The 23,754-nt window shown below is 38.4% G+C and overlaps 1 protein-coding gene across 2 annotated transcripts in view; it reads right to left on the minus strand.

Moving 5' to 3' along the window:
- Positions 1–21,480, minus strand: part of wipi1 (WD repeat domain, phosphoinositide interacting 1) — a 34,472-nt gene extending 12,992 nt beyond the window's left edge. Inside the window, exons 1-6 of one of the 2 annotated variants that reach the window (XM_059347920.1) lie at positions 20,974–21,480; positions 6,262–6,344; positions 4,123–4,289; positions 3,094–3,190; positions 2,091–2,188; positions 1,112–1,204 (exon numbers count right to left, since the gene is read on the minus strand). In XM_059347920.1, the coding sequence (XP_059203903.1) occupies positions 1,112–1,204; positions 2,091–2,188; positions 3,094–3,190; positions 4,123–4,289; positions 6,262–6,344; positions 20,974–21,062 (627 nt within the window). In that variant the 5' untranslated portion in view covers positions 21,063–21,480. Of the gene's footprint in view, positions 1–1,111; positions 1,205–2,090; positions 2,189–3,093; positions 3,191–4,122; positions 4,293–6,261; positions 6,345–20,973 lie in introns of both variants that reach the window. The other variant, XM_059347919.1, reaches the window with a different exon arrangement.
- Between the last annotated feature and the right edge of the window lie 2,274 nt (positions 21,481–23,754).

A 23,754-nucleotide genomic window follows, 5' to 3' on the forward strand; every position in this document is an offset into this window, starting at 1 on the left:
GCACAAATTCCAAAATAATTGTTGAGAATAATGTTATTCCAATATGTTGACGTGTGCAACACATTTTAACAAAAATACACTGTCCTAAGAATGCATGTGCTTCATATCTAGTTATTCACTTCAGTAATCCTGATGTCATTATGTAGGGGAAATGTTCAAACTGTTTTCTTTGCAAACTCGAAGCCTATGAGAACAAACCGTGATTCAAGTCTCTGCTTGGCTACATGAACATCAGATGTTGGCAACATCTTCATCAATTCAAATTACAATTCAGCATTTAGAAAACTACAACACAATAAGAAAAACGCTGCAAAGACCACAACACAACAGAAGTGTTTCCAGAGGACACTTAAAAGTGATGCACACGTCTGGACACGCGTGAAATGATCATGTTTTTTTCAAGATAATCATAATTTCACGTTATTATGTGTAATTATCACATTACTTCATAATAATGATATTTTCATGCTATAATGTGATATATAGCGTTAGCCCACTAGCGTTAGCCTGCTAGCCCGTATCAATCACATTGCAGTTAAACATATCAAATAAATGAATGATTCACGTTTTAGTTGGTCTCTCTCAACGGCACCCAGTTCGTCTTCGTCTTGCTAGCCCGCTAACGTTAGCATGCTATGATCGTTGTAGCGTTATAACGTGAAATTATCATTATCTTCAAATAACGTGATAATATCAATCGTGTCCAGACGTGTGCATCACTTTTAAGTGTCCTCTGGAAACACTTCTGTTGTGTTGTGGTGTTTGTTTTCTAAATGCTGCTCTTGTGTTGTCAGATTGATGAAGATGTTTTCTCAGTTTGCTTGTGTTTTATGTATTTGCATGTGTTTTCCACCATAGTTTTGTCCTCTAAGGAACATAAATGTGCTAAACACATTTCATAGTACTGTGTTTACTTAAACATAGCAAAATCCAAAATCTAATTAATATTTTGGTGGGGGCACTGGGGGAAAAATCAAATTAAAAAAACAGTCTATGAGGACCCCTGAACATGTATAGTAGTACCAAAGTGTTGGATGGACAGGATGCCCCCTAGGACTAACTCTGTGGGAGCTAAAGGTAAAGCATCTCAGGCGGCGGAGGTCTGTTTTACCCTCTCTGAGGCACTGGCAAGTTTGGTAGCCGAGGCATTGAAGGCGAGAGCTGCCAGAGGACTGTCATGAGCCTGGATCTGGGTCACCGTGTCCTGAAAGACCAAAAGGATGATACAGGAGACAGAAAGAAAGTTATTTCAACATTTTTTTAACACAGAAGATGACCTCAGAAAAAAACAGCTTCAGAGAAAGTGCTTCCAGAAAAAAAACGGTGTTGCCACCGTTGCCAATTAAACCTGTGTTCTGTCAAAAAAATTCGGTTTCAGGTCTCTGCCCTCTAGTTATGTCATCCACTCTAGCCTCTCCATAGGGTAAAATTGGGGGGATTTTTTGGCGTGTTTTTGCAGAATAATTTGAAAACCGTTTGCCGAAAATCCTTCGAAAAGTCATAGCACACTTGTCATGGCCGAACCGATTTGATACCTTTTGAGTGTATGTGCCAAACCAAAAAAGTTAGGTAAAATGACCAAAATAAGACACTAAATTACGAAAAAGACACTAAATTACCCCAAAAATTATGTAAAATTACCAAAAAAAGACACTACATTTCTAAAACAAAGTCATAAAAGCTTTGTAATATAATTATTTGTTTCCAAATGTATTTTTTGACAATTTTTTCTCTCCTCTCCACTCTAGCGATGAAGTCATCCACTCTAGACTCTCCATAGGGTAACATTGGGGGGATGTTTTTTACCTGTTTTTGACGAATAATTTGAAAACCGTTTGCCGAAACCCTTAGAAAAGTCACAGCACACTTGTCATGGCCGAGCCGGTCCATTTGATACCTTTTTAGTGTATGTGAGACCAAAACTCTGGGAGGAGTAGTCGACCGGAAAAAACACGGAAGAAACGGAAGAATAAAACCTAGGATTAAGCCCGGTGAATAGTACATAGTGTGCTCTTTCAAGCCAACTCAATAAAACCAAGCGATTCTGTAGCATGTCATGTGAGCCGTGTTGTGATGACTTGTTAGCTTACCAAACTGTTGGCATCATACACTATGATAACTCCAATGGTGGCGTTGCCGGGGTATGCCAGGTAGGAGTTGGAATGGTTTATAGAAAGAGCACAGAGACCTGCAAGAGGGGAGACATGAGGGAGAGTGTTAAAAAATAATTGTCAACCTTTATTGAATAGTTGTTCACTGAGTGTTATGTACGGTGGCCCTGAGAGCTCACAGCGCTGCAACTAGAAAAAACACATGCAAATACACAAAACACAAGCACACTGAGAAAACATCTTCATCAATCTGACAACACAAGAGCAGCATTTAGAAAACAAACACCACAACACAACAGAAGTGTTTCCAGAGGACACTTAAAAGTGATGCACATGTCTGGACACACATGATATTATCATGTTATTTCAAGATAAATATTATTTCACATTATAACTTTATGGTGTGAAATTATCACTTTATTTCATGATAATGACATTTTCATGTTATAACTTCATATATAGTGTTAGCCCACTTGCGTTAGCCCACTAGCGTTAGCCTGCTAGTACATATCAATCACATTGCAGTTAAACAAATCAAATAAATGAATGATTCCCGTTTTAGTTGGTCTCTCTGAACGGCACCGAGTTGGTCTTGGTCTTGCTAGCCCGCTAACGTTAGCATGCTATGAACGTTAGCGCGCTATAATCGTTATAACGTGAAATTATAATTATCTTCAAATAAGGTGATAAAATCACAAGCTTGTCCAGACGTGTGCGTCACTTTTAAGTGTCCTCTGGAAACACTTCTGTTGTGTTGTGGTGTTTGTTTTCTAAATGCTGCTCTTGTGTTGTCAGATTGATGCAGCGCTGTGAGCTCTAAGGGCCACCGTAGATTATGTCATATTTTGCTATTGACAATAAGACCCATACCCAAATTGTAATAAATTGGAATTTTTCTTAAAGTTGTTTTAGTCAATAAACCAAACTAACATTGCACAACAGAAAGGGTGTGTTTATACTTCTCTCAAAATGAAAGTGTCACCTGAGGGGTTGGAGGGAGTGTTGAGCAGAGTCTTCAGGAGCTTCATGTCTTTGATGTTGTGGATATAAATGGATTCTTCAAGGCACACCACAAGCCTCTGCAAGACACAGCAGACCTCAGGTCATTACACTCCAAGTTAATGCAGTCAGGGTTGGCTTCTATTGCTCACATCAATCCCAAAATCCCACAGGAATCCCACTCATTACATGACATTACATAAAAGGTGTTTCCACTTCCGCCAAATACCCGCGGGGGCCGGAGGCTCTTCTTAACTAGCCGCGGGGGCTGGAGGCTCTTCTTAACGAGCCGCGGGGGCCGGAGGCTCTTCTTAACGAGCCGCGGGGGGCCAGAGGCTCTTCTTAACGAGCCGCGGGGGCCAGAGGCTCTTCTTAACGAGCTGCGGGGGCCAGAGGCTCTTCTTAACGAGCCGCGGGGGGCCAGAGGCTCTTCTTAACGAGCCGCGGGGGCCAGAGGCTCTTCTTAACGAGCTGCGGGGGCCAGAGGCTCTTCTTAACGAGCCGCGGGGGCCGGAGGCAGGTGTATAAAAAAAATGCTGATAAGTAATCGTAACTACTCTTGGCTTTTCAATAAAAAGATTTATAAAAATTGAAAAAAAGGAGGGCTATACGCAAAATAAGAAGAGCTTTTTTTTTTTTTTTTTAGGTGACCTTGACTTGTTTTATATATTCTAAATATATTATTAAATTATTTGTATTGATGCTTTTATGTAAGCAGTGTATTAATTTTGTAAAGACAGGGCTCATTTAACTACTAAATATACTGTGATAAGATTTAATTTAAAAATGTCTAATCACTTTTAATTGATCTTGTTTTTTATCTTAAATCTCGACCTGTAAAGTAACTAAAGCTGTCAGATAAATGTAGTGAAGTAGAAGAATGAAATGACATAAAATGGAAATACTACAACATTATACTTAAGTCCAGTACTTGAGTAAATGTACTGAGTTACTTTCCACCTCTGGTTCTGGTGCTTCACTCCTGTCTGAGGGTGTGAAGGTGGCGTCCTACCTGTCTGTTGAGCTTGACAGCCAGGATGTTGTTGGGGTAGCTGTAGTTGCAGATCTCCGTCCCCTTCTTGAAGTGGTAGATGTTCATGCGGTGCGGCATGGAGGAGCTCACCACCACCACCAGACTGCTGGAGAACAGACGCTCCACGATGTAGACATCTGGAGTCTCTGCTGGGGAGAAGAGGGAGGATCAGACGGGACGGGACGCTGCTTTCATGTTGACTCGTTGTGTCTTAGACCCACGAGGTAGAGACAGCTACCTCAACCTTTCCCTCAAGAGAAATATTACATTCTCATCTCAACACAACATTTAAGTTGCTTCCAAACTTTTGGCCTGTAGTGTACTACAATATAAACTAGAAAATGTCCTCTGGGTAAATAGTGGAAGGGCCACGGGGGCTACTGCCGGTGTGTGTACACTATGATGAGATTCTTTGGAGATTTATAACAATTAATACTAGTAATGTTATGATACTATATAATATACAAGGAGCACACCTACAACAGACGATATTTTGTGGCCCCCAACTTGATATGAAAGTTTAATGTGAGTTGTGTGTGGAAGATTCTTTTAATTACTTTTTTAGGTATTTTTTTGTGGTAATTTTGTGTCTTTTTTTAAATAATTTTGTGCCTTTTTTTAATAATTGTGTGTCTTTTTGTAATCATTTTGTGTCTTTTTTGGTCCGTCATTTTGTTTATTTTTTTAAATTGTTTTGTGTCTTTTTTGGTAATTCTGTGTAATTATTGTCATTTTGTGTCGTTTTTTAAGTAATTTAGTTTTTTTTCTGTAATTTTGTGTCTTTTTTAGTAATTTTGTGTCTTTTTAGTAATTTTGTGTCTTTTTTGGTAATTTTGTGTCTTTTTAAAATAATTTTGTGCCTTCTTTTAATAATTGTTTGTCTTTTTGTAATAATTTTGTGTCTTTTTTGGTCATTTTGTTTCTTTTTTAAGTTATTTAGTTTTTCTCTGTCATTTTGTTTATTTTTTTTCATTGTTTTGTGTCTTTTTTGGTAATTCTGTGTAATTATTTTGTCATTTTGTGTCTTTTTTTTAAAGTAATTTAGTGTTTTTTCTGTCATTTTGTGTCTTTTTTGGTAATTTTGTGTCTTTTTTAGTAATTTTGTGTCTTTTTAGTAATTTTGTGTCTTTTTAGTAATTTTGTGTCTTTTTTAGTAATTTTGTGTCTTTTTTGGTAATTCTGTGTAATTATTTTGTAATTTTGTGTCGTTTTTTAAGTAATTTAGTGTTTTTTCGGTCATTTTGTGTCTTTTTTGGTAATTTTGTGTCTTTTTTAGTAATTTTGTGTCTTTTTAGTAATTTTGTGTCTTTTTTGGTCATTTTGTTTATTTTTTAAGTAATTTAGTTTTTTTTCTGTCATTTTATTCATTTTTTAAAAATTGTTTTGTGTCTTTTTTGGTAATTCTGTGTATTTATTTTGTCATTTTGTGTCTTTTTTAAGTAATTTAGTGTTTTTTCTGTCATTTTGTGTCTTTTTTAAAAATTGTTTTGTGTCTTTTTTAGTAATTTTGTGTCTTTTTTAAAGTAATTTTGTTTTTTTCTGTCATTTTGTCTTTTTATTAGTAATTCTGTGTCTTTTTAGTAATTCTGTGTCTTTTTTTTAGCAATTTTGTGTCTTTTTTAGTAATTTTGTGTCTTTTTTAAGTAATTTTGTGTCTTTTTTAAATAATTTTGTGTCTTTTTTGGTAATTTTGTTTATTTTTTAAGTAATTTGTTTTTTTTTCTGTCATTTTGTTCATTTTTAAAAAAAAAATTGTGTCTTTTTTGGTAATTCTGTGTATTTATTTTGTCATTTTGTGTCTTTTTTGTGTCATTTTGTGTCTTTTTTTAAAATTGTTTTGTCTTTTTTTTAGTAATTCTGTGTCTTTTTTAGTAATTCTGTGTCTTTTTTAGCAATTTTGTGTCTTTTTTAGTAATTGTGTGTCTTTTTTAGTAATTTTGTGTCTTTTTTAGTAATTTTGTGTCTTTCTTTGGTCATTGTGATACTGCCTCCAGCGGCCCCCAGGTAATTTGAGTTTGAGACCCCTGCTTTAGACCATGTTGTGCATCAAAGGGTTAATAACAGTGAAATGTAATTCTCTAGTAACTGTGGGTTGGTGAGTCAGAGCTCCATACTCACCACTCTCATGGATACAGTCCAGTTTTTCCACCGTGGTCAGAGAAAACAGCTTGTAGCCAGTTTTTGTTCCCAAAGCCAGCGAGCTGCAACACACACAGACACACAAATCAACCATCAGCACAACTAGTGAAGAGATTTATGGTTTATCATTTCAACTGCAGACGTGTTTCCCAGTGAAGTTATTTATTAAAGTTGGTTGGAATCAAACTGGAAATGATTAAAGTAAACAAATAAACAAACAGTCTGCCTCATCACCACCTTTGACCTGTTGACTTGATGTCATATCCAACATTATCATCTGCAAACTGACAAGAAAAAGGCTGAGTAAGCACCAAGTCTCTGTGCTGCGTTCCTCTTGTTGGTTGTAACAGAAATCTGATCTGACGTACAGCTTTCCAGATCAATGTTTCTTGTTACTTTCAGGACAAACTGCAGCTTCCCTTACACAGTACATGGAACACTATCTGGTTTTAAGAGTTAATTTCTTATTTTAAGTGTTCAACATGCTTATTTCTAGATTTAATCATCTTAATTTAAGAAATCTCTTGGTTTTATTCTGGTTTTATTCTGGTTTTAAATGGTTTAATTCTGGTTTTAAATGGTTTTAACTGGTTTTAAATGGTTTTAACTGGTTTTATTCTGGTTTTAAATGGTTTAATTCTGGTTTTAAATGGTGTTAACTGGTTTTAAATGGTTTTATTCTGGTTGTGAAGTTGGCTATGAAGTGGTTCAGGGTTTATTCACTGACTCTCCCTGGTTGTTACTCTATAGAGCCCCTAGTGGTGAAACTTGATATGTTTGAATATCAGCTGTGATAAAGATGCAGTAGTTCAGTTGGTACAGAATAAAGGACAGAGGTGGAAGAAGTATTCACATCATTTACTGCAGTAAAAGTACTAATACACTCTGTGAAATGACTCCACTACAGTAAAAGTCCTGCATTCAAAACTTACTGCAGTAAAAGTACGAAAGTATCAGCGTCAACATGTACTTAAAGTATCAAAAATAAAAGTACTCTTTATGCAGAATGAACCCACTCAGATTGTTTATATATTATAAATATATATATAAATTTGTTGGTAATTTTGTGTCTTTTTTAAATGTCGCTTTTTGGTAATTATAAATCTTTTTTGTAATTTTTTGTGTCTTTTTTGGTAATTTTAATTCTTTTTTTGAAAATGTGTGTTTTCGCTTATTTTTTGGAACTTTTATGGGGTTTTTTTTAAGGTAATTTTGTTTATTTTTGGGGTTATTTTACCACGTCTTTGGTAATTTTTGGTACATTTTGGTTTTACTGCAGTAAAAGTACTAATACACACTGTGAAATGACTCCACTACAGTAAAAGTACTAATACACACTGTGAAATGACTCCACTACAGTAAAAGTACTAATACACACTGTGAAATGACTCCACTACAGTAAAAGTACTAATACACACTGTGAAATGACTCCACTACAGTAAAAGTCCTGCATTTAAAACTTACTGAAGTAAAAGTACTGAAGTATCAGCATCAAAATGTACTTAAAGTATCAAAAGTAAAAGTACTCGTTATGCAGAATGGACCCACTATGATTGTTTTATATATTATAAATATATTATTAGATTTTTGGTAATTTTGTGTCTTTTATTTTGGTAATTTTGTCTTTTTCAAATGTTGTCGCTTTTTTGGTAATTGTAAATCTTTTTTGTAATTTTGTGTCTTTTTGAAAATTTTGTAATTTTTTGTGGTTTTTTTTGTTGATAATTTTAATTCTTTTTTTGGTCGTTTTAATTATTTTTTTGAATTTTGTGTCTTTTTTTTTAACGTTTTGTGGGGTTTCGCCTGTAATTTTGTGTCTTTTCACTTATTTTTCGGAACTTTAATGGCATTTTTTTTTTAAAGGTAATTTTGTTTTTTGTTTATTTTACCTCGTCTTTGGTCATTTCTGGTAAATTTTGGTTTTACTGAAGTAAAAGTACTAATACACACTGTGAAATGACTCCACTATAGTAAAAGTACTAGTACACACTGTGAAATGACTCCACTACAGTAAAAGTACTAATACACACTGTGAAATGACTCCACTACAGTAAAAGTACTAATACACACTGTGAAATGACTCCACTACAGTAAAAGTACTAATACACACTGTGAAATGACTCCACTACAGTAAAAGTACTAATACACACTGTGAAATGACTCCACTACAGTAAAAGTACTAATACACACTGTGAAATGACTCCACTACAGTAAAAGTACTAATACACACTGTGAAATGACTCCACTACAGTAAAAGTACTAATACACACTGTGAAATGACTCCACTACAGTAAAAGTACTAATACACACTGTGAAATGACTCCACTACAGTAAAAGTACTAATACACACTGTGAAATGACTCCACTACAGTAAAAGTACTGCATTCAAAACTTACTGAAGTAAAAGTACAAAAGTATCAGCATCAAAATGTACTTAAAGTATCAAAAGTAAAAGTACTCGTTATGCAGAATGAACCCACTCAGATTGTTTTAGATATTATAAATATATATATAAATTTGTTGGTAATTTTGTGTCTTTTATTTTGGTAATTTTGTGTCTTTTTTAAATGTCGTCGCTTTTTTGGTAATTGTAAAATCTTTTTTGTAATTTTGTGTCTTTTTGAAAATTTTGTAATTTTTTGTGTATTTTTTTTGATAATTTTAATTCTTTTTTTGGTCGTTTTAATTATTTTTTTGAATTTTGTGTCTTTTTTTTAAACGTTTTGAGGGGTTTTGCCTGTAATTTTGTGTCTTTTCACTTATTTTTCGGAACTTTAATGGCTTTTTTTTTAAGGTAATTTTGTTTTTTGTTTATTTTACCTCGTCTTTGGTCATTTCTGGTAAATTTTGGTTTTACTGAAGTAAAAGTACAAAAGTATCAGCATCAAAATGTACTTAACTTTTGTTTATTATGATTAGGTTTTGGCCTTACTTGAAAAACATTAACTTTGACTGATTAAATAATCTCCTTTTTCAGGGATTTTGAGATGCTGATTTAGTTGCAGTTTTAAATAAAAGTTAAACAGAAGGAGGTGTGAATCTGCAGAGACAGACTGGTGCAGTTAGCATGTTGTTGTCTCCACCAGGACACATTAACGCTACATTCCTGTCCTGCCTCGTCCTGTTTTACAGCAGGAAAACATCTGAACAACTCTGTTTTTATGGCCCCTGCAAAGCAAATTGTTATTATCATTATTATTATTATTATTATTATTATTTCAAAGAGTTGATTGATATTTGGAAAAAGAATAAGTCATTATGTGAGAGAGTGGAAAATATAATTTTTCTGCTGTCTGACATGAACTAGTGATGCAAGTTAGGACACACTTAGACAAAGAGAAAAACATTTAAATACACACATTCACAATGTCCTACTGCTATCTTTTATTATAAAATGAATGTGTTTTTTCTTTAACTTTTTACTCTTTTATTTCCTTTTTAACTCTAACTCTGTTTTTAGACTGAGTTTTTAATATTATTTGATTGTTTTATTGTTTTTACAATAAATAATTTACAATATATTTAGAAGTGTTAGATAATTTATCTTGTTTTAAGAGTTAATTTCTTATTTTAAGTGTTCAACATGCTTATTTCTAGATTTAATAATCTTAATTTAATAAATCTTGTCAAGGTAAATTATCTGTCCATGCAGCAAGATCATTTCCCTCAGATTTACTGTTTGATCTGGTTTTTAGACCTTTAGATTTACTGTTTGATCTGGTTTTTAGACCTTTAGATTTACTGTTTGATCTGGTTTTAGACCTTTAGATTTACTGTTTGATCTGGTTTTAGACCTTTAGATTTACTGTTTGATCTGGTTTTAGACCTTTAGATTTACTGTTTGATCTGGTTTTAGACCTTTAGATTTACTGTTTGATCTGGTTTTAGACCTTTAGATTTACTGTTTGATCTGGTTTTTAGACCTTTAGATTTACTGTTTGATCTGGTTTTAGACCTTTAGATTTACTGTTTGATCTGGTTTTAGACCTTTAGATTTACTGTTTGATCTGGTTTTAGACCTTTAGATTTACTGTTTGATCTGGTTTTAGACCTTTAGATTTACTGTTTTATCTGGTTTTAGACCTTTAGATTTACTGTTTGATCTGGTTTTAGACCTTTAGATTTACTGTTTTATCTGGTTTTAGACCTTTAGATTTACTGTTTGATCTGGTTTTAGACCTTTAGATTTACTGTTTGATCTGGTTTTAGACCTTTAGATTTACTGTTTTATCTGGTTTTAGACCTTTAGATTTACTGTTTGATCTGGTTTTAGACCTTTAGATTTACTGTTTGATCTGGTTTTAGACCTTTAGATTTACTGTTTGATCTGGTTTTAGACCTTTAGATTTACTGTTTGATCTGGTTTTAGACCTTTAGATTTACTGTTTGATCTGGTTTTAGACCTTTAGATTTACTGTTTGATCTGGTTTTAGACCTTTAGATTTACTGTTTGATCTGGTTTTAGACCTTTAGATTTACTGTTTGATCTGGTTTTAGACCTTTTTTACAGTGTGGTATTTTATTGTTTTTATTTATTACTCTACGTGTGTATGATTTTTACTGTATTTTAATAACTGTACAGCACTTTGGTCAACTGAGGTTGTTTTTAAATGTCTATAAATAAACTTTGACTTGACTTGTGTGTAGACTTCCTGTTTAATGTGTAATGAGTGGAGCTTAATAAACATAGAGCAACTTCCTGTAGTTGAATGCTACAGTTCACCAAGCACCTGGTAGATAATGACAGTATGAAACTTGTGTTTGCAACATGAGTTACAGCCTTTAATTAAAAGAAGAGTTTGTCAGACAACAGTGCTCTTAAGCAAGGCACTGAGACACCGACTGAGCTCTGTTACAACTGTCACACTAGATGTTGTGGTTACACTCAGCAGCTCCCAGAGGTTAAAGGGTTACTGAAGAAACACTGTTCCATAAGATGAGGGGAGTAGAGACACATAATGTGCAGCAAGACAGACTTTAAATATCTAGTTCACCTATTCTGTCCGACAGAGTCTAACTGCAGTAACTAGACACAAAATGACCAAAGATGACACAAAAATGACACAAAATCACTTAAAAAAAGACACAAAATGACAAAAAATGACAAAAAAAAGACACAAAATGACCAAAGAAGACACAAAATCACTTAAAAAAGACACAAAATGACAAAAAAATTGACCAAAAAAGACACAAAATGACAAAAAAATGACAAAAAAAGACACAAAATGACAAAAAAAGACAAAAAAGATTAAAAAAAAAAGACAAAATGACTAAACAAATGACAAAAAAGACACAAAATGACCAAAAAAGACACAAAATGACAAAAAAACACATAAAAAACACAAAATTATGAAAACAGTTCTCCTCACATATTGTACATATTGAAGTGCTGTGTAAACAGCCTCTCCTGTCCTCTCCTCTCTGCTGTGTAAACAGCCTGTCCTGTCCTCTCCTCTTAGCTCTGTGTAAACAGCCTCTCCTGTCCTCTCCTCTCAGCTCTGTGTAAACAGCCTCTCCTGTCCTCTCCCCTCAGCTCTGTGTAAACAGCCTCTCCTGTCCTCTCCTCTCTGCTCTGTGTAAACAGCCTCTCCTGTCCTCTCCTCTCTGCTGTGTAAACAGCCTGTCCTGTCCTCTCCTCTTAGCTCTGTGTAAACAGCCTGTCCTGTCCTCTCCTCTCTGCTCTGTGTAAACAGCCTCTCCTGTCCTCTCCTCTCTGCTGTGTAAACAGCCTCTCCTGTCCTCTCCTCTCAGCTCTGTGTAAACAGCCTGTCCTGTCCTCTCCTCTCTGCTCTGTGTAAACAGCCTCTCCTGTCCTCTCCTCTCTGCTGTGTAAACAGCCTGTCCTGTCCTCTCCTCTTAGCTCTGTGTAAACAGCCTCTCCTGTCCTCTCCTCTCAGCTCTGTGTAAACAGCCTGTCCTGTCCTCTCCTCTCAGCTCTGTGTAAACAGCCTGTCCTGTCCTCTCCTCTCTGCTCTGTGTAAACAGCCTCTCCTGTCCTCTCCTCTCTGCTGTGTAAACAGCCTGTCCTGTCCTCTCCTCTTAGCTCTGTGTAAACAGCCTCTCCTGTCCTCTCCTCTCAGCTCTGTGTAAACAGCCTCTCCTGTCCTCTCCCCTCAGCTCTGTGTAAACAGCCTCTCCTGTCCTCTCCTCTTAGCTCTGTGTAAACAGCCTCTCCTGTCCTCTCCTCTCAGCTCTGTGTAAACAGCCTGTCCTGTCCTCTCCTCTCTGCTCTGTGTAAACAGCCTCTCCTGTCCTCTCCTCTCAGCTCTGTGTAAACAGCCTGTCCTGTCCTCTCCTCTCAGCTCTGTGTAAACAGCCTGTCCTGTCCTCTCCTCTCTGCTCTGTGTAAACAGCCTCTCCTGTCCTCTCCTCTCTGCTGTGTAAACAGCCTGTCCTGTCCTCTCCTCTTAGCTCTGTGTAAACAGCCTCTCCTGTCCTCTCCTCTCAGCTCTGTGTAAACAGCCTCTCCTGTCCTCTCCCCTCAGCTCTGTGTAAACAGCCTCTCCTGTCCTCTCCTCTTAGCTCTGTGTAAACAGCCTCTCCTGTCCTCTCCTCTCAGCTCTGTGTAAACAGCCTGTCCTGTCCTCTCCTCTCTGCTCTGTGTAAACAGCCTCTCCTGTCCTCTCCTCTCTGCTGTGTAAACAGCCTGTCCTGTCCTCTCCTCTTAGCTCTGTGTAAACAGCCTCTCCTGTCCTCTCTCCTCTCAGCTCTGTGTAAACAGCCTCTCCTGTCCTCTCCCCTCAGCTCTGTGTAAACAGCCTCTCCTGTCCTCTCCTCTCAGCTCTGTGTAAACAGCCTCTCCTGTCCTCTCCTCTCTGCTCTGTGTAAACAGCCTCTCCTGTCCTCTCCCCTCTGCTCTGTGTAAACAGCCTCTCCTGTCCTCTCCTCTCTGCTCTGTGTAAACAGCCTCCCCTGTCCTCTCCCCTCAGCTCTGTGTAAACAGCCTCTCCTCTCCTGTCCTCTCCTCTCTGCTCTGTGTAAACAGCCTCTCCTGTCCTCTCCCCTCTGCTCTGTGTAAACAGCCTCTCCTGTCCTCTCCCCTCTGCTCTGTGTAAACAGCCTGTCCTGTCCTCTCCTCTCAGCTCTGTGTAAACAGCCTCTCCTGTCCTCTCCCCTCTGCTCTGTGTAAACAGCCTCTCCTCTCCTGTCCTCTCCCCTCTGCTCTGTGTAAACAGCCTCTCCTGTCCTCTCCCCTCTGCTCTGTGTAAACAGCCTCTCCTGTCCTCTCCTCTCTGCTCTGTGTTAACAGCCTCTCCTGTCCTCTCCTCTCTGCTCTGTGTAAAAAGCCTCTCCTGTCCTCTCCTCTCAGCTCTGTGTAAACAGCCTCTCCTGTCCTCTCCTCTCAGCTCTGTGTAAACAGCCTCTCCTCTCTGCTCTGTGTAAACAGCCTCTCCTGTCCTCTTCCCTCTGCTCTGTGTAAACAGCCTCTCCTCTCCTATCCTCTCCCCTCTGCTCTGTGTAAACAGCCTCTCCTGTCCTCTCCCCTCTGCTCTGTGTAAACAGCCTGTCCTGTCCTCTCCTCTCTGCTCTGTGTAAACAGCCTCTCCTGTCCTCTCCCCTCTGTTCTGTGTAAACAGCCTCTCCTGTCCTCTCCTCTCTGCTCTGTGTAAACAGCCTCTCCTGTCCTCTCCTCTCTGCTCTGTGTAAACAGCCTCTCCTGTCCTCTCCTCTCAGCTCTGTGTAAACAGCCTCTCCTGTCCTCTCCTCTCTGCTGTGTAAACAGCCTGTCCTGTCCTCTCCTCTTAGCTCTGTGTAAACAGCCTCTCCTGTCCTCTCCTCTCAGCTCTGTGTAAACAGCCTCTTCTGTCCTCTCCCCTCAGCTCTGTGTAAACAGCCTCTCCTGTCCTCTCCTCTCAGCTCTGTGTAAACAGCCTCTCCTCTCCTGTCCTCTCCTCTCTGCTCTGTGTAAACAGCCTCTCCTGTCCTCTCCCCTCTGCTCTGTGTAAACAGCCTCTCCTGTCCTCTCCTCTCTGCTCTGTGTAAACAGCCTCTCCTGTCCTCTCCTCTCAGCTCTGTGTAAACAGCCTCTCCTGTCCTCTCCTCTCAGCTCTGTGTAAACAGCCTCTCCTCTCTGCTCTGTGTAAACAGCCTCTCCTGTCCTCTTCCCTCTGCTCTGTGTAAACAGCCTCTCCTCTCCTATCCTCTCCCCTCTGCTCTGTGTAAACAGCCTCTCCTGTCCTCTCCCCTCTGCTCTGTGTAAACAGCCTGTCCTGTCCTCTCCTCTCTGCTCTGTGTAAACAGCCTCTCCTGTCCTCTCCCCTCTGCTCTGTGTAAACAGCCTCTCCTGTCCTCTCCTCTCTGCTCTGTGTAAACAGCCTCTCCTGTCCTCTCCCCTCTGCTCTGTGTAAACAGCCTCTCCTGTCCTCTCCCCTCTGCTCTGTGTAAACAGCCTGTCCTGTCCTCTCCTCTCAGCTCTGTGTAAACAGCCTCTCCTGTCCTCTCCCCTCTGCTCTGTGTAAACACCCTCTCCTCTCCTGTCCTCTCCCCTCTGCTCTGTGTAAACAGCCTCTCCTGTCCTCTCCCCTCTGCTCTGTGTAAACAGCCTCTCCTGTCCTCTCCCCTCTGCTCTGTGTAAACAGCCTGTCCTGTCCTCTCCTCTCTGCTCTGTGTAAACAGCCTCTCCTGTCCTCTCCTCTCTGCTCTGTGTAAACAGCCTCTCCTCTCCTGTCCTCTCCCCTCTGCTCTGTGTAAACAGCCTCTCCTGTCCTCTCCCCTCTGCTCTGTGTAAACAGCCTGTCCTGTCCTCTCCTCTCTGCTCTGTGTAAACAGCCTCTCCTGTCCTCTCCTCTCAGCTCTGTGTAAACAGCCTCTCCTGTCCTCTCCTCTCTGCTGTGTAAACAGCCTGTCCTGTCCTCTCCTCTTAGCTCTGTGTAAACAGCCTCTCCTGTCCTCTCCTCTCAGCTCTGTGTAAACAGCCTCTTCTGTCCTCTCCCCTCAGCTCTGTGTAAACAGCCTCTCCTGTCCTCTCCTCTCAGCTCTGTGTAAACAGCCTCTCCTCTCCTGTCCTCTCCCCTCTGCTCTGTGTAAACAGCCTCTCCTGTCCTCTCCCCTCTGCTCTGTGTAAACAGCCTGTCCTGTCCTCTCCTCTCTGCTCTGTGTAAACAGCCTCTCCTGTCCTCTCCTCTCAGCTCTGTGTAAACAGCCTCTCCTGTCCTCTCCTCTCTGCTGTGTAAACAGCCTGTCCTGTCCTCTCCTCTCTGCTCTGTGTAAACAGCCTCTCCTGTCCTCTCCTCTCAGCTCTGTGTAAACAGCCTCTCCTGTCCTCTCCTCTCAGCTCTGTGTAAACAGCCTCTCCTCTCTGCTCTGTGTAAACAGCCTCTCCTGTCCTCTTCCCTGTGCTCTGTGTAAACAGCCTCTCCTCTCCTATCCTCTCCCCTCTGCTCTGTGTAAACAGCCTCTCCTGTCCTCTCCCCTCTGCTCTCTGTAAACAGCCTGTCCTGTCCTCTCCTCTCTGCTCTGTGTAAACAGCCTCTCCTGTCCTCTCCCCTCTGCTCTGTGTAAACAGCCTCTCCTGTCCTCTCCTCTCTGCTCTGTGTAAACAGCCTCTCCTCTCCTGTCCTCTCCTCTCTGCTCTCTGTAAACAGCCTGTCCTGTCCTCTCCTCTCTGCTCTGTGTAAACAGCCTCTCCTGTCCTCTCCCCTCTGCTCTGTGTAAACAGCCTCTCCTGTCCTCTCCTCTCTGCTCTGTGTAAACAGCCTCTCCTCTCCTGTCCTCTCCTCTCTGCTCTGTGTAAACAGCCTCTCCTGTCCTCTCCTCTCTGCTCTGTGTAAACAGCCTCTCCTGTCCTCTCCTCTCTGCTCTGTGTAAACAGCCTCTCCTGTCCTCTCCTCTCTGCTCTGTGTAAACAGCCTCTCCTGTCCTCTCCTCTCTGCTCTGTGTAAACAGCCTCTCCTGTCCTCTCCCCTCTGCTCTGTGTAAACAGCCTCTCCTGTCCTCTCCTCTCTGCTCTGTGTAAACAGCCTCTCCTGTCCTCTCCTCTCTGCTCTGTGTAAACAGCCTCTCCTGTCCTCTCCTCTCTGCTCTGTGTAAACAGCCTCTCCTGTCCTCTCCTCTCAGCTCTGTGTAAACAGCCTCTCCTCTCTGCTCTGTGTAAACAGCCTCTCCTGTCCTCTTCCCTCTGCTCTGTGTAAACAGCCTCTCCTCTCAGCTCTGTGTAAACAGCCTCTCCTCTCCTGTCCTCTCCCCTCTGCTCTGTGTAAACAGCCTCTCCTGTCCTCTCCTCTCAGCTCTGTGTAAACAGCCTCTCCTGTCCTCTCCTCTCAGCTCTGTGTAAACAGCCTCTCCTCTCTGCTCTGTGTAAACAGCCTCTCCTGTCCTCTCCCCTCTGCTCTGTGTAAACAGCCTCTCCTGTCCTCTCCTCTCTGCTCTGTGTAAACAGCCTCTCCTGTCCTCTCCTCTCTGCTCTGTGTAAACAGCCTCTCCTGTCCTCTCCTCTCAGCTCTGTGTAAACAGCCTCTCCTGTCCTCTCCTCTCTGCTGTGTAAACAGCCTGTCCTGTCCTCTCCTCTTAGCTCTGTGTAAACAGCCTCTCCTGTCCTCTCCTCTCAGCTCTGTGTAAACAGCCTCTTCTGTCCTCTCCCCTCAGCTCTGTGTAAACAGCCTCTCCTGTCCTCTCCTCTCAGCTCTGTGTAAACAGCCTCTCCTCTCCTGTCCTCTCCTCTCTGCTCTGTGTAAACAGCCTCTCCTGTCCTCTCCCCTCTGCTCTGTGTAAACAGCCTCTCCTGTCCTCTCCTCTCTGCTCTGTGTAAACAGCCTCTCCTGTCCTCTCCTCTCAGCTCTGTGTAAACAGCCTCTCCTGTCCTCTCCTCTCAGCTCTGTGTAAACAGCCTCTCCTCTCTGCTCTGTGTAAACAGCCTCTCCTGTCCTCTTCCCTCTGCTCTGTGTAAACAGCCTCTCCTCTCCTATCCTCTCCCCTCTGCTCTGTGTAAACAGCCTCTCCTGTCCTCTCCCCTCTGCTCTGTGTAAACAGCCTGTCCTGTCCTCTCCTCTCTGCTCTGTGTAAACAGCCTCTCCTGTCCTCTCCCCTCTGCTCTGTGTAAACAGCCTCTCCTGTCCTCTCCTCTCTGCTCTGTGTAAACAGCCTCTCCTCTCCTGTCCTCTCCTCTCTGCTCTGTGTAAACAGCCTCTCCTGTCCTCTCCTCTCTGCTCTGTGTAAACAGCCTCTCCTGTCCTCTCCTCTCTGCTCTGTGTAAACAGCCTCTCCTGTCCTCTCCTCTCTGCTCTGTGTAAACAGCCTCTCCTGTCCTCTCCCCTCTGCTCTGTGTAAACAGCCTCTCCTGTCCTCTCCTCTCTGCTCTGTGTAAACAGCCTCTCCTGTCCTCTCCTCTCAGCTCTGTGTAAACAGCCTCTCCTCTCTGCTCTGTGTAAACAGCCTCTCCTGTCCTCTTCCCTCTGCTCTGTGTAAACAGCCTCTCCTCTCAGCTCTGTGTAAACAGCCTCTCCTCTCCTGTCCTCTCCCCTCTGCTCTGTGTAAACAGCCTCTCCTGTCCTCTCCTCTCTGCTCTGTGTAAACAGCCTCTCCTGTCCTCTCCTCTCTGCTCTGTGTAAACAGCCTCTCCTCTCCTGTCCTCTCCTCTCTGCTCTGTGTAAACAGCCTCTCCTGTCCTCTCCTCTCTGCTCTGTGTAAACAGCCTGTCCTCTCCTGTCCTCTCCCCTCTGCTCTGTGTAAACAGCCTCTCCTGTCCTCTCCTCTCTGTTCTGTGTAAACAGCCTCTCCTGTCCTCTCCTCTCAGCTCTGTGTAAACAGCCTCTCCTGTCCTCTCCTCTCTGCTCTGTGTAAACAGCCTCTCCTGTCCTCTCCTCTCTGCTCTGTGTAAACAGCCTCTCCTGTCCTCTCCTCTCTGCTCTGTGTAAACAGCCTCTCCTGTCCTCTCCTCTCTGCTCTGTGTAAACAGCCTGTCCTGTCCTCTCCTCTCTGCTCTGTGTAAACAGCCTCTCCTGTCCTCTCCTCTCAGCTCTGTGTAAACAGCCTCTCCTGTCCTCTCCTCTCTGCTCTGTGTAAACAGCCTCTCCTGTCCTCTCCTCTCTGCTCTGTGTAAACAGCCTCTCCTGTCCTCTCCTCTCTGCTCTGTGTAAACAGCCTCTCCTGTCCTCTCCTCTCTGCTCTGTGTAAACAGCCTCTCCTGTCCTCTCCTCTCAGCTCTGTGTAAACAGCCTCTCCTGTCCTCTCCTCTCTGCTCTGTGTAAACAGCCTGTCCTGTCCTCTCCTCTCAGCTCTGTGTAAACTTCTCCCCTCCTATATCTGTGTCTGTATATCTGTCTAACCATGTTGAACGGGTTTAAAATAACTATTTCTGTGTCTCTTTATATCTCAATGTCCATCCATGTATGACCCAATACACACTTTGTATATTAATACTACGTGTATAGAGTATTACACCTCATTGTACATCACACTTTCATTTGGCCAGAATTGATGAATCTGCTTATATTAGTTATTATAATAGTATTATATAAATCTCCCACTATGGTCACTTCACTAGTTGTATGAAGGTGAATCAGGTAAAACCTGATGTAAACAAACTCATCTGCTCTAAATCATTATATGCACATTTTGTAAACAAATGCTTCTGTATTCTTTTATTTACAGCAGGGGTCTCAAACTGGCGGCCCGCGGGCCAATTGTGGCCCTCGTGCTGATATTTTGTGGCCCCCACCTTGATATGAAAGTTTAATGTGAGTTTTATATGAATGGCACTTTATGTGTTGTGTGTGGAAGGTCCCTTTAATTACTGTTTTTGGTCATTTTGTCTTTTTTTAATGATTTTGTGTCTTTTTGGTCATTCTGTGTCTTTTTTAATAATTGTGTGTCTTTTTTAATAATTAGGTGTCTTTTTTTAGTAATTTTGTGTCTTTTTTAATAATTGTATGTCTTTTTTAAACAATGTTGTGTCTTTTTTTCTGTCATTTTGTGTCTTTTTGGGTCATTTTGTGTCTTTTATTTTTTGTAATTTTGTGTCTTTTTTAAGTAATTTAGGTTTTTTTCTGTCATTTTGTGTCTTTTTTGGTCATTTTGGATCTTTTTTAAAAAATAATTATGTCTCTTTTTTGGTAATTCTGTGTATTTTTCTGTCATTTTGTGTCTTTTTTTGTAATTTTGTGTCTTTTTTTTTTTAGTAATTTTGTGTCTTTTTTTAAGTAATTTAGGTTTTTTTTTCTGTCTTTTTGTGTATTTTTTCTAGTAATTTTGTGTCTTTTTTAAGTAATTTAGTTTTTTTTCTGTCTTTTTGTGTATTTTTTCTAGTAATTTTGTGTCTTTTTTAAGTAATTTAGTTTTTTTTTCTGTCATTTTGTGTATTTTTTCTAGTAATTTTGTGTCTTTTTTAAGTAATTTAGTTTTTTTTTCTGTCATTTTGTGTATTTTTTCTAGTAATTTTGTGTCTTTTTTAAGTAATTTAGTTTTTTTTCTGTCATTTTGTGTGTTTTTCCTAGTAATTTTGTGTCTTTTTTAAGTAATTTAGTTTTTTTTTCTGTCTTTTTGTGTATTTTTTCTAGTAATTTTGTGTCTTTTTTAAGTAATTGAGTTTTTTTTCTGTCATTTTGTGTATTTTTTCTAGTAATTTTGTGTCTTTTTTAAGTAATTTAGTTTTTTTTCTGTCATTTTGTGTGTTTTTCCTAGTAATTTTGTGTCTTTTTTAAGTAATTTAGTTTTTTTTTCTGTCATTTTGTGTATTTTTTCTAGTAATTTTGTGTCTTTTTTAAGTAATTTAGTTTTTTTTTCTGTCATTTTGTGTATTTTTTCTAGTAATTTTGTGTCTTTTTTAAGTAATTTAGTTTTTTTTCTGTCATTTTGTGTGTTTTTCCTAGTAATTTTGTGTCTTTTTTAAGTAATTTAGTTTTTTTTTCTGTCTTTTTGTGTATTTTTTCTAGTAATTTTGTGTCTTTTTTAAGTAATTGAGTTTTTTTTCTGTCATTTTGTGTATTTTTTCTAGTAATTTTGTGTCTTTTTTAAGTAATTTAGTTTTTTTTCTGTCATTTTGTGTGTTTTTCCTAGTAATTTTGTGTCTTTTTTAAGTAATTTAGTTTTTTTTTCTGTCTTTTTGTGTATTTTTTCTAGTAATTTTGTGTCTTTTTTAAGTAATTGAGTTTTTTTTCTGTCATTTTGTGTATTTTTTTTTTTTTAATTTTGTGTCTTTTTTAAGTAATTTAGTTTTTTTTTCTGTCTTTTTGTGTATTTTTCTAGTAATTTTGTGTCTTTTTTAAGTAATTTAGTTTTTTTTCTGTCATTTTGTGTATTTTTTTTTTTAGTCATTTTGTGTCTTTTTTCTAGTAATTTTGTGTCTTTTTTAAGTAATTTAGTTTTTTTTCTGTCATTTTGTGTATTTTTTCTAGTAATTTTGTGTCTTTTTAAGTAATTTAGTTTTTTTTCTGTCATTTTGTGTCTTTTTGTTTTAGTAATTTTGTGTCTTTTTTCTAGTAATTTTGTGTCTTTTTTCTAGTAATTTTGTGTCTTTTTAAGTAATTTAGTTTTTTTTCTGTCATTTTTTGTATTTTTTCTAGTAATTTTGTGTCTTTTTTAAGTCATTTAGTTTTTTTCCTGTCATTTTGTGTGTTTTTTGAGTCATTTTGTGTCTTATTTCGGTCGGGTTGATAGGGCCTCCAGCGGCCCCCAGGTGAGTTGATCTTGAGACCCCTGGTTTACAGGTAGAGTTTCCACTCATTATCTGCTTTAACTGACTATTATTTTGCTTACGTGGAGTCTTGGTTGAAGGAGGCGCACCCGAACCGGGTCCCGGGTCCGTCCGGCCCGCCAGGCCCGTCGGATCCCTCTCCGGGCTCCATACCGATCCCCAGCGACCTCCTCCCGTCCCTCCGCCCTGGATCGGAGGCCTGGGATCGGCTGAACCTCTCCGCTCGATGTCGGCGGAAGATTTACCTCCAATCTAGAAGAAAAGTACCCGGACGGAGAGAGGCTGAGCCCGGGGAGAGGAGGCGGCTCGGTCCGCTGCAGGTGAAGAGGCTCCGGCTCCTCTGAGGCTTTTAATTAATAGAGATCTGGATCCTTCAGACCTGCTGAGGAGAAGAAGACAAGAACTGATGCAAAACAAGAACAGCTGACAGCGCTACGTCACAGCTCCGCCTCTTCCCATTGGCTGGGAGGGAAACCATGTTGCTGCTCGCTGATTGGTTGTTAGAATAACTACGGTGTGTTTTGGTTTTTTTATTACTGATGGAATCTATTTATGGAAGAAAAACATCAAACTTAGGAAGAATTAATGAGATAGAATGTCATAATTATGAGATTTTTTTTTTTTTAAAAGTCTTAACTATGAGATAAAAAGTGATAAATATGACATAAAAGGTCGACATTATGAGATAAAAAGTGGAAATTAAGAGATAAAAAAAAGTCAAAATAATGAGATAAAAAGTCGAAATTATGACATAAAAAGTCATAATGAGATAAAAAGTCAAAATTATGAGATAAAACTCAAAATTATGAGACAAAAAGTCGAAATTAAGAGATTAAAAAAAATCAATATTATCAGATAAAAAAATCGAAATTATGAGATTAAAAGTCATTATTATGAGATTAAAAAATAAATATTATGAGACAAAAAGTCATAATAATGAGATAAAAAGTCAAAATTATGAGATAAAAAGTCGAAATTAAGAGATAAAAAGTCAAAATTATGAGATAAAAAAAGTCAAAATAATGAGATAAATAGTCGAAATTATGAGATAAAAAGTCATAATGAGATAAAAAGTCAAAATGATGAGATAAAAGTCAAAATGATGAGATAAAAAGTCATAATTATGAAATAAAAAGTCATAATGAGATTTAAAAAAAAGGTCGACATTATGAGATAAAAAATCGAAATTATGAGATTAAAAGTCATTATTATGAGATTAAAAAATAAATATTATGAGACAAAAAGTCATAATAATGAGACAAAAAGTCAAAATTATGAGATAAAAAAAAGTCAAAATAATGAGATAAATAGTCAAAATTATGAGATAAAAAGTCATAATGAGATAAAAAAAAAGTCAAAATGATGAGATAAAAGTCAAAATGATGAGATAAAAAGTCATAATTATGAAATAAAAAGTCATAATGAGATTTAAAAAAAAGGTCGACATTATGAGATAAAAAATCGAAATTATGAGATTAAAAGTCATTATTAGGAGATTAAAAAATAAATATTATGAGACAAAAAGTCATAATAATGAGACAAAAAGTCAAAATTATGAGATAAAAAAAAGTCAAAATAATGAGATAGTCGAAATTATGAGATAAAAAGTCATAATGAGATTAAAAAAAAGTCAAAATGATGAGATAAAAGTCAAAATGATGAGATAAAAAGTCATAATTATGAAATAAAAAGTCATAATGAGATTTAAAAAAAAGGTCGACATTATGAGATAAAAAATCGAAATTATGAGATTAAAAGTCATTATTAGGAGATTAAAAAATAAATATTATGAGACAAAAAGTCATAATAATGAGACAAAAAGTCAAAATTATGAGATAAAAAAAAGTCAAAATAATGAGATAGTCGAAATTATGAGATAAAAAGTCATAATGAGATTAAAAAAAAGTCAAAATGATGAGATAAAAGTCAAAATGATGAGATAAAAAGTCATAATTATGAAATAAAAAGTCATAATGAGATTTTTAAAAAAAGGTCAAAATTATGAGATAAAAGTCAAAACTAGAAAATTTCCTCTGGGGAAATTCTGAAAGGGCCACGGGGGCTACTGCCGGTGTGTATACACTATGATGATATTCTTCAGAGATTTAAAACTATGCCCTTTAACCTCAAAATATGTGTGTGTGTGTGTGTGTGTGTGTGTGTGTGTGTGTGTTTGTTTGTTTTTACTCTTCCTGTAAGTCGCTTTGGATAAAAGCGTCTGCTAAATGTAAATGTGTGTGTAATTAAAATCACATAAAGTTACTGTGTGTGTGTGTGTGTGCGTTTGAAGCATGTGTATGCATGTGTGAGGAGTGTGCGTGCTTACACGCGTGTGTGTGTGTGTGTGTGTGTGTGTGTGTGTGTGTGTGTGTAACTGTAATCACATCAAAGATCAAAGCAATCAACAGAATTAACTGACACCTGTTCCGGTTTTGGTGGATTTGGACGTTAACGTCGCAATCAAAGCACATTTGAAAGTATTTCAAAATGTGAATTAGATGCCCCTGTGTCAAATTAATAATAAAATGATCAATTTATAACGATGAACAATGGAACAATTCCAACCTTTTTTTTGTTCAAACAATATCTCATTGTACACAAAAGGAACCCAGAATGTTACATTGTATGATAGTTTAATTGTGCAATAAAATATTGTGTGAGTGTATATATATATATATATATATATATATATATATATATATATTTATTTGACCAAATTATTTTCATATAATTGTCTTTTATTTATTTAATTAGATTCATTTTAATGCATTTAATTTAAAAATAAATACATCTAAAATTGAAACAAATGAAAAATTAACAGTATGTTGCATCATCAATAAATT

This window comes from Centropristis striata, chromosome 13 (assembly GCF_030273125.1).
Source record: "Centropristis striata isolate RG_2023a ecotype Rhode Island chromosome 13, C.striata_1.0, whole genome shotgun sequence".
NCBI lineage: Eukaryota > Metazoa > Chordata > Actinopteri > Perciformes > Serranidae > Centropristis > Centropristis striata.